This window comes from Mytilus trossulus, chromosome 11 (assembly GCF_036588685.1).
Source record: "Mytilus trossulus isolate FHL-02 chromosome 11, PNRI_Mtr1.1.1.hap1, whole genome shotgun sequence".
NCBI lineage: Eukaryota > Metazoa > Mollusca > Bivalvia > Mytilida > Mytilidae > Mytilus > Mytilus trossulus.
In genome coordinates, this window is record NC_086383.1 from 17401817 (window position 1) to 17413226 (window position 11410).

The 11410-nt window shown below is 32.5% G+C and overlaps 1 protein-coding gene across 3 annotated transcripts in view; it reads right to left on the minus strand.

Annotated features, from left to right (window-relative positions):
* The window catches only part of LOC134690800 (V-type proton ATPase subunit H-like), a 30314-nt gene extending 18904 nt beyond the window's left edge, over window positions 1–11410 (minus strand). The window contains exons 1-2 of one of the 3 annotated variants that reach the window (XM_063550864.1): window positions 11261–11410; window positions 8408–8480 (exon numbers count right to left, since the gene is read on the minus strand). In XM_063550864.1, coding sequence (XP_063406934.1) covers window positions 8408–8480; window positions 11261–11335 — 148 coding nt within the window. In that variant the 5' untranslated portion in view covers window positions 11336–11410. Of the gene's footprint in view, window positions 1–1894; window positions 1928–6063; window positions 6218–8407; window positions 8481–11260 lie in introns of those variants that run through there. The other 2 variants (XM_063550865.1, XM_063550866.1) reach the window with 2 other exon arrangements.

Genomic DNA, 11410 nt, shown 5'->3' on the forward strand with positions numbered 1-11410 from the left:
ATGCAGACTTGAATTTCCTGCTTACACAAACACTTGTGACAAAACCAATAATTGTGCAGTAACCATGGTAACTGTCAAATGTTTGGGTGAACCATGGAAAATATTCAACTAAAATAAAGTAAGTTCCTTTTTGTAATTTAAATTTTGTAATTTAAAATTTAGTTATTTTATTGGATAATAAAAATATTAGTGAAATTTAAAAAAGTGCTGAAAACATTTTTTTTTATCTTCTCTAAAGTCATTCCCAAGGTTGCTGGACATTGGGCAAATACCAATAAAACATTATCCAAGTGGAATGCATTACCGAACAGCCAAACATTTTATTTTGTCCAAATCTAATCTGTAATTGTCTTGAAAAAAAAGTCTTTAATGGTTTACTGAGTCCAATGTCCAGTTGATTTCTCAAAGCCTTGGAAACCACTGGACTATCACTATAGTTATACAAAAATATTACCATAATTATTTGGAACCAAATGATGAGGAAATTAACAACTATATGTTACCATGGTTACCCTACAGCGAGTTCTCGAAATCTTTTTATATATGAAGGAAAAACTTCTGGTCCTTTCTATTATTTCTATTACAAAATACCCAATTGAGTTGGTCCTTTGCAATTTTGGTGGCCAAATCAAATCTCTAAGACCACCACTCTTCCAGAACTCTGTCTACAGCTTTCAACAATTGCATGTTGTGTTTTGAGATGATCCCTAATAGGATGAAGCTAATTACCAACTTATCTATTTCCTACAACAAACCTGTACAATGGTATCATAGCATCATAAGCAGGACAAAAATAACATGGTAATAACTGTCTATTGACTTTTGAATTATCAAACACAGACATCATTTGCATAAGTGTTCAGTTAATTGTTTACTTTGTATGCAATCAATAAACAGGGATTAATTATGATGGCATAAAACATAGCTTTCTCCTTAACATGCTTAAATGCTATTCTATTTTGAGAACTTTAATAATGCAATTTCATTTCTTCAGTGCAAGGCAATAACAGTTTTTTTTTTTAAAGAAATAATGGTAGAAAATAAGGAAAGAGATAATATTAGGACAGGCAAAAAGACCAAAAGTGTAATCCAATTTAAAAAACTTTCTATGAATAACAATAATTGAAAATTAACAAACTAAAATTTTTAAGTAAAGGCCTAACTGAAAATGAAAGTAACTATTAAAAGGAAGGAAAATTTGGTCAATTTTATAATCCATTTTTTCTCAACCCTAAATCTAATATATTTTGTGACTAAATTAAGGATAGAGCAAACCCAGTTGCATGTATTTTAAATATGTTAAGCTTTATCATCAAACTTCAATTAAAACCAGTTACATTTATTTCCATCCTTTTTATCTCAATTCTTAAACAAGAACTTATCAGGGATCACCACAGATATGATTTTTAAGGTGGTACCCAACACTTTCACTAAAAGTTATTTGGCTCTTTTAATTTTCATAAAATTTTGACAAAATATTGACTTTGACCCTTTGACAAAAATATAAAAATTTTAAAAAATTTGAACCAACCGTTTTGTCAGAAAAATTACACTGGCTTATATAGCAATTTGACAAACACCAATTTTGATCATTGAGAAGCTTAACATTTCTTTTACGACATAACGTAATTAAAAATGTAAAACATTTAGCTGACTTTACAGAGTTATCTCCCTGTAGTGTTAGGTTCCACCTTAAAGTGGGTGGTTATGAAGAAGTATTTCAATTGTTGAAGAATTCCTTTCAATAAAACACCACTTTGCATTACTATTAAAATCTGTTCATTTATTATGATTTAATCTTAAAATCCAAAACTGGCGCTACATGGTTGTTTAAACAAATGGAATTGGAAGTACCACCCGAAAATAATTCTGTGGTGATCCTAGAGTATCTTACCAGGAACACGATTATATTTGTTTGAACTGACAGCTACATATTGGAAATAAAACATAACAATTTCAGATGAAATACAATAATCACATTTTAATCAAATTGAGTCCATACTTTGTAACCCAGTACACCAGATATTGGCAGTACTGTAGCACAAGTAAATTTAAACTGATGTACTCAGAACTGGAATAGTCGAGGCAGACAACAAATACAAGTCAGTATAAAATAAGGGATGTGGTACATGTGGTATGATTGCCAATAGTAACCATTTTTAATGTATATTCATGCAGCAAAGCTACAAAGGTGTTTCAAGAAACTTGGACATATTATATGGTATATTTATACATGTAGATTAAGTTAAAATTGCAATAAATATCAAAATGGATATCTGGAATATTTCTTTACCATTTGCTTCATCTACCTCAATTACTGATACACTACCTGTAGTTACAATTTGTGGTACACAAGTTACAACTGACAATATCGCAGAAGTGGATCCAGCCAGTTTCAAAAAGGGGACTCCAACACTATTTCTCCATTTTACCCTATCGAACCCCCCCCCCCCCCATTTTGGATCAGTCACTGTACCCAGTGTATCTGAAGCATTTCTTTATCACTTGCCACTTGTACAAAACTGGTTATATCCAGTGTACAGAGATACACCTACAGTGAACCTTTAGTTGGAAACAATATCAATTTTATCTGAAAATCAATAACCTAATGCAAGCTATTTTGGTATCATATCAGGCCTTGCGGGAGTACAATTTTTGTACTCAGACTCAAGAATCAACCAAGTTAAATACTGGATTTTGTGTTTCGAGCATGATGTTTGTGCTCCAGGCACTGAGCAAAGTTTTTTGACTTCAACCAAGGTCTTTACTTTATCTAAAAAATCAGAGTGCAAACTTTCAACCCATAAATAAATATTACATTGGCATAACAGAAAGTGGTGATTGGGTTATTTATTGGATTGTTCCAGCTTTACAGGCGTAACATGTGGTTTAAGGTTAGTTGAACTAAATCAAAATATTGGTGCAGTCAAATATGCAAATATTCATTTTCGCAAAAGAATTGCAATGATCTTCATGATCTTGTAAATTTAAATTTAATACAAACAGTTTAACATCACATCCAAAAATATTTTGATGGTCTTAAAAATTTTGATTTCATTCCTCAAAATAATCTGATAAGCATAATATGTTTATCTCAAAAAACGTAATCACCTAATGAACAAAATAAATGTTTTTATTCTCCTGGTATATGAGTTTTTAGTGAAAGAAAGTAAAACTCCTGACCAGTATGAAACCAGGAAAGTAAAAAAACTGAGTTTCATGCATAAATTAATTAATTGTTTTTCCTTGACCTACTGGCTAGGACAATAAAAATTAAAAATATTAGTATAAACTAATATGTATGAATTCGTTTATCTATAGAGCTTTACAAATATCCAAACTCACCTCTCCCCATATTGAAACACATAGATGTATTATACATTTGTATGTATATCTATGTATAAATCACAATTTCTTAAAAATCCAAAATAAAACCATTACTTCACTTTTAATAATCTGCAATATTAGGTCAGGAAACATAAAATTCAGATTTAGAATAAATTCAATATAGATAAAATTTTGTATTTCACACTATCACGGAATTACTCAACCATGCGAAATAATACTGATAGAGTTTAAAAAACTGGAACATCAACAGAAAATCTGAAATGATGACATTCTCTGTGAACATTTATTTTGGAAAAAATTGTTTATTTACACAATAAAGGTATTTATTTTGAATTAGCCTTATATACAAGTATTGTGTTTCTACTATAACAACATATAACTATTACAAAATAAGGTTAAATAGGTAGATTAAATACTGTTTCTTTTGTTGACAAATTTGTGAAGTTTACGAAGAACATTTACTTGTCAATTGATCATGTTGATGCTAGTCTTAAAAATGTGGAATATATACATTTTAATTCAAAATCAAAAACTTAAATTCTGCTTACATATATAGGACAATTCCCTTAGAAGGTAAGAACTAAAGATAAATCTATTTTTCAGGGAAAATCATAATCAACTTGAACATGTTAAAATTTGTATAAAAATCAAATATCGTGAAATTTATACTAAAGTTTAAAAAAAAATGCAAAAATAAATAATAATTCAAATACAAATACTTTAATTTTACCATAATCATGATAATGAAGGAAACTTTCTGTAGAAGGTCAGAATTTAGAAACAATGTTTGAAACCATAATTTAGGGGAGATTAATTTATATATATGCTACTTGAAGGTAGTGAACAATGCACAGGCACTTGTTTCTATCCATAGGAAGGTCGACTATCCATATAAATAGAATTCTATTTATATGGATAGTCGACCTTCCTATGGATAGAAACAAGTGCCTGTGGAACAATGTATGAAAATCAGATATTTTAAAGGTGATGTATAAAATGAAAAACAAACATAATCCCCTTTTATTCATACCCACAGGAAATAAGATGTATAAAATTTAACACAAAGGGATAAGTCCATGTAAAAATCTTGCATATTTTATTTATTTGAATGAATTCAATATTCATGTTAGGCAAAAAGGTGATGTGATATACACGTATATGATTTTCAATGGAAATTGTTTAAGCAGAGACCCAATAACACCTGGCATCGTAACCATTGACTAATCATAAGTTTCAATTTAACCAGCCTAACCATAAACTAATACAAATAAAATAAGCAAAAATTTAAAAGTAAAAAAAAACATCACTGAGGGGCGGGCCCAAGTAATCTCCATGAAAATGAGATATGCTAATGCTTATGCAACTGCATACCAATTATCATTGACCTACCACTTGTGGTTCTCCATAAACTGACTTAATCACAAATTAATACATGAAAAATAATTAAAATTTTGAAGTCAATAGACCATAACTGAGAGGGCAGGGCCAAATAATCTCCATCGTAATGAGATGTGCCAATATTAATACAACTGCATACCAAATATATTTGACCTACCACCAGTGATTCACCATCAACTAGATCTAATCACAAACTTATACATTGTTGACGCTGCCGCCACCGCCAACATCGGAAACAGCATACCTACATGTATGTCTCGCTTTTTGACTCTGTTAAGCGAGACAAAGACCATATTGTTAATAATAACAACTTTTTCTATTCAACAGCTTTACCAACACTACACAGAGATATCATACAGCCATGACAGCCAACTGAAGCAGATCTTCAATCTTTATCCATCACTTTTTAATTATAATTAATAATCAGGCAACACTAACAGAATTAATTGAAACACAGGGTCCATTTTCAACAAAGTCTGTTACATTTATGTTTTTAGAAGCACTGTAATAATGTAATCTTATCAAACTATAATAATACAACTGAACAAGGGGAGATAACTGGAATTAAAATATTTAGGAATATCTGTTTTATGATTTATTACATGTATTCCATATATGCATTTATACTATCAGATATCAGCTGCTGCATAATGTACATCTTAAAATAATAATATAATTTGAAATTCAAAATAACGTAAAATATTCAAGTAAATCCAGATAAATGGGACATTAAGTCTAACATCATTTTGTAACTTGAATCTATGAGTTTATATTACATTGATATTTTTTTTTAAACGTTTATGGATAGAATTCAGAGACTGTTATGATCAATGCACTATATTTTGTGTATAAAAAAAAGGTATTGATAAGCCTTGGAACATAAGTATTGGAACATTTATATATCAAGTCATTCCCATAAGGTTTTGATTGATTTTGATGCAATTTTTACCTAAAAAACACATTATGACAGATCTACATTGAAGAGGTGAGAACTGATGTCACATGACATTGAGCAAGTTAACATACAAAATCCATTTTCAAACCAATATCATTATTCTACATACACTTCAAGAGATTTACCAACTGAAGTGGTTCATCTGGAAAATGTGGAATTAACAGAATATGTAGCAGGTAACAGGTTCAGCTGCCTTATTCTGGCAAAGGAAAGTTAACAGCACTACCATCTTAAAATATTTGTGTTATTATTCCACATACATGTACATTTTATATGAATATGGCCTATAGAGTACAAGGGTCAATTTCAGGGATACCTTTTGCTTTTTTAAATAAATTGACACTACAAAAAACTCTAATAACCTTTCTCCAAATCATCAATATTGCCTATCACACTTCCAATTGTCCCTAAATTTGCCATTTTCACCAAGTTGTCTGCTTGGTATATTTTTGTGGAAAATTATCATGTGATATTCATTGTCAGTAAAGTGCTTCAATTTCAAGATAAAATCATAGCTTTTCAAAACGCATTAGTGATGTTAAACTACAATTTTCATTCTGGTGTATATAAAAAGCAGAACGCATCAAAATTCTGATTCCAAAGAAAAAACTACACGGACCAACAAAAAATGCGGAAAATGCTGATTATTTTTTTCTCTCTCTGTAATTGTTTGATTTTCAAATATTGGCCGCAGCACAGACAATATCAATCTATGACAAATGAATTTTGTTAAAATGCTTCATTCATAACTTTACTGAAAATCTGTATTTTTTTGCTCGCATGTCAAACATGAGTCAAGTTTGTTTGTAAACATATCCTTACTTTAATTAACTGTTTCAAGTTATTTTTTTATCTTGGAGGGTATATATGTATAGATACAATGACTCATTTTACAAATCCTTGATAAATATAAAGATGATAAATAAATAAAGCGGGCTGATAATAAGGCTATTTATTTTTGTCTCTGTTTCTATAATGTCTATTGTGAGTAAGAAAACTATTTAATATTGTTATTCATATATATATTGTTAATTCTGCAATGCTACACATGTTAGAGGGGGGATAGGAGGGGTGCTGATCACGAACTCCCGAGCTTAAAACATGAAATCCCGAAATCCCCGACTTAAAAACACGAAATCCCGAGGTCCCAAAATTCGAGAAAAAAATAATTCCCGAATCCCGAAATCCCGAGCTTAAAAACACCCGATCCCGGAGTCCCGATAAAGGTCCCATCCCCCTCATGTTGACTGAAACAAAGGAGATATATACAGCAAAAGTGTTGTTTTTTTTATGAAATAACACACATAAGAGATCATTAGATTGAGACTGAAAACTTACAATTATAAGTTTATTTTGGTCTTTTGTACATGTAGGGCCGTACAAAATAATTTATTGATTGCAGATGCATTTACATGCTGGGAACATACGACAGAAGTTGGCCAGTTTTTCGTGGTTTACTTAAACTATAAAAATATCTTTCGACTATCATCTTCGGGATATTTTGAATTGGTTTCAGAGAAACATTTTTAAACTAAAATAAACAATTGGCACACTAAGTTAAAAATAATAAAATGTTGATAAATGCTTTTCAATAAAATTCAGAATGGAAATGTGGAATGTGTCAAAGAGACAACAACCCGACCATAGAAGAAACAACAGCAGAAGGGCACCAACAGGTCTTCAATATAGCGAGAAATTACCGCACCCGGAGGCGTCCTTCAGCTAGCCCCTAAACAAATATATACTAGTTCAGTGATATTGAACGCCATATACTAATTTCCAAATTGTACTCAAGAAACTAAGATTAAAATAATACAAGACTAACAAAGGCCAAAGGCTCCTGACTTGGGACAGGTGCAAAAATGCGGCGGGGTTAAACATGGTAGTGAGATCTCAACCCTCCCCTATACCTCTAGCCAACTTGTAGAAAAGTAAACGCATAACAATACGCAAATTAAAATTCAGTTCAAGAGAAGTCCGAGTTTGTTTATGCATGATTTAATCATGATTGGCCAGAGTCTAAGTCGTACTTTCATTCCTATATAGTGTTTAGTTTGGCGATATACTTGCTTTATCAGACATGTAATTCAATGCATCCTTCAGTGGCGGATCCAGAGGGGGGGGGGTTCCGGGGGTGCGCACCCCCCTTTATTTTTGCCGATCAATGCATTTGTATCGGGACATATGTTTTGCACCCCCCCTTTTGCCCTGGGTTAGCACCCCCCTTTCGAAAACTCCTGCATCCGCCCCTGTCCTTGGCATTGTCTTGTATCTCGAGTAAATATTTATCTATATTATTCTAGCTAGCTTGGACATGTGACCTTCAGAAAGTTCACTGTTTTCAGATTGAATTTCTATAAGGACAATGGTCTTACCAAAGTAGGGAACTTGTTATTACCGGCGACCACTGGGACGTAAAAGGAGGGGGTTGGGGTTTGCTGCATGGATATTCAGATGGAAAACTGAAAGAAGAAGAACGCGAAATAAAATTGCCATTTCACGATGAACGAACAAATGAAAAATTGTTTGCACTTTGATCTTTTTACATATTTCAAGAAACACGGTGAACAAACCTTGTTCACGGCTGCACGTGAAATAAAAATGGCAAAACACGTTGCACGAAAATAACCCTTTACCACCCTCTATTATATATATTGCTATCTTTTTCCTTTGAGAAAAAAACCCAGAATTTGATGATCCATTTACCTTCATGTATGTCGTCTGTAGTAACTTTATAAAAATCTTGTTTGTCATTATTCAAAGTCTCCTTGGTATTATTCTGAAAAAAGAAAAAAAATAGAATGTCGCCAATTTTAACGTGATTGAAAGGAGATTTGAAATTTGAATCAGTAAGACATCAACCGAAGCAAACAACTAACTTAAAGCCTTACAACTAACTGAAACCTGAATACTTTTTAATTTTGTTTTTATCATACGCTTGGCAGTTCATTTGATTATTGATTTGATACTTGTATGCATTTTATACGGGACCAATTGCATGAGGCACCACCCCACCCCCGCCCACTTTTCAGGTGCAGGATTCTCTCAGTCATGGGCTAATTCTGCTCTTTGGTCAGGTTGTTGTCCGTTCCCCGTTCCCCGTTTCCATTCTCAATTTTTTATTTTTTTTCTCAACTTCATGATCAAACAAGCTTCACACACGAGATTCTTAATGGGGTTTGATATGATTCAGTTAGCAATGAAAACCCATGTCAAAAGAATAAAGAGTAAAGAAAAAAGACTAAAAAGATTTGTGACAAAAACTCTCTAAATACAAAATAACCAGTATATCAATAGACATAACAGAACACCAATGTATCAAAATCCTGTTTTAAAAATGTATATCACATTGACATATGGATGATCTTCAGAGAAGTTACAGAAGAATGCATCGAGTGTGTAGTTTATTTCTTTGGTTAACTTGTTTACTAGCTGAACCGTGAAGCCATTATTATGTTAGGTCAAATGCCTTCCTCTTTCAGAGTAAACTAGTCCGACAGATAACCAATTCATCTGTATGTAGGACTAGACTACTGCGGAAGGAGGAGGGTAGTTTACCTAAACTAAAAAATGACTTCACGCTTCAGCTTACAACTATCTAACCAAAGATTATATCTACACCCACACAATCAACGTAATCTGCTGTAATGTATTTTTCGTTATAGCTGTTTACGTCAAAAGCAGAAGTATATAACATCGGGCGATTATCATTAAAAAGATACAAGAAATGAAACTGAATTACTGGTATATAAAAAAAGGGAGTAGATGTTGTACTGGATGCAAAGGGGAACATAATTTGAGTTCCACTGGAACGACGAGGAGTTGGGAAGAGTAGGAAAATATTACTTCAACACCCTCGAACTAGAGGCTCTAAAGAGCCTGTGTCACTCACCTTGGTATATGTGCATATCAAGCAAAGGACACAGATGGATTCATGACAAAACTGTGTTTTGATGACAATGATTATTTGTAGACCTTACTTCATTGAATAATCATCTCTATCTATAATCAACTCGGTCAAGAAGTTACAGAGGAAAATATTATGTAAAAATTTACAAAAAAAAAATGAAAATTGTGAAATATTGACTATAAAGGGCAATAACTCCTTAATGAGCCAATTGACCATTTAGGTCATGTTGACTTATTTGTAGGTCTTACTTTGCAGTACATTCTTGATGTTTACTGTTTATCTCTATCTATGATAATATTGAAGGAAATAACAAAAAAAGTAAAAAATCCGTTAAAATTACCAATTCCGCAAGGGCAGCAACCCAACAACAGGTTGTCCGATTTATCTTAAAAGTTCAGGGCAGACAGATGACCTGATCATCATTGTCACCCCATGTCAGATTTGGTCTAAATGCTATGGTTTCAGAGATATAAGCCAACATCTACATTTTACCCCTATGTTATATTTTTAGCCGTAGCGGCCATCTTGGTTGGTTTGCCGGGTCACTGGACACATTTTTTTTTAACTAGATACCCCAATTATGATTGTTGCCAAGTTTGGTTAAATTTGGACCCGTAGTTTCAGAGGAGAAGCTTTTTGTAAAATTAAATGACGACGACGGTCGACGGACGCCAAGTGAAGAGAAAAGCTCATTTAGCCCTTTGGGCCAGGTGAGCTAAAAATGTAAAGATGGATCATCTTTTGAAAGATCCAGCCGGGTCTATATTTTGCAAGGACAGTGACATTCTTAATATTTAAAAATAAGGCGATGTGATATAATTGCCAATGAGATAAATTTCAACCAAAGACCAAATCACGTAGATGTTAGTAACTATAGGTCATAGGTCGTGTTGAAGATCGAACTTTGACCCGTAATGGTTTACTTTTACAAATTATGACTTGGATAGAGAGTTGTACATGTCTCATTGGCACTCATGCCACATCTTCTTTCATGATCTGATAACCCTTGTCACATAGTAAGCTATAAAAAGTCCCGACATAACAATTCAAATGCATGAGAAAACCATTTATTTACAAACCAAATACACATATGAAATATAGTAACGAACGACAACAACTGAATTGCATGCTCTTGAACTAGGCACTGAGGTTACAATTGAACGTATTATGGGAAATTGTTAGTACACCAGAATACAAAGTCATCACAATTGTTGCGCCATGGTAGCATGTCAATGAAGCAGGACGTGTTTTCGAATCACAACGTCTTAATATTGGTGTGCGCATTTGGAAATAATTCTCAGATTGAATAATAATCTGTAACTGTGAGTTGGTTGTTTCGAATCTCGAGCTCATTACTTGTTTCAACCCTTCTAATTATGACCGTGCACGTAAATGATCCTTATTTGAATGAAACCGCATAACTTTTGACTACAAAAGGCTAAAATTAAGGTATTATTTGCTTAGCTTTTCCCCTCTAGGTTTTTGACATTTACATATATCAAACTTATTTTCCTTATTACTCATGTCATGATAAAATTGTTAAAAGAAGTTGACAAATAACATAAAATCACATGTCAGAAAATGAAATGCGCAATTCACTTTTAAGCAAGTTAAAAACACTTGTCGATGAATTTAAATTATGTTCAAACCTGATCGCCGTCAGTATTTTCTGAGAACTGGTGTAATTCCTTGTGTATCCCCTTTTCATGTTTTCTACCAGGCATGGTTATAATAAAGTTAACAGGAAATCATATGATATATATGTTACGAAACACAACCGGATTTGATTATTTATAAAA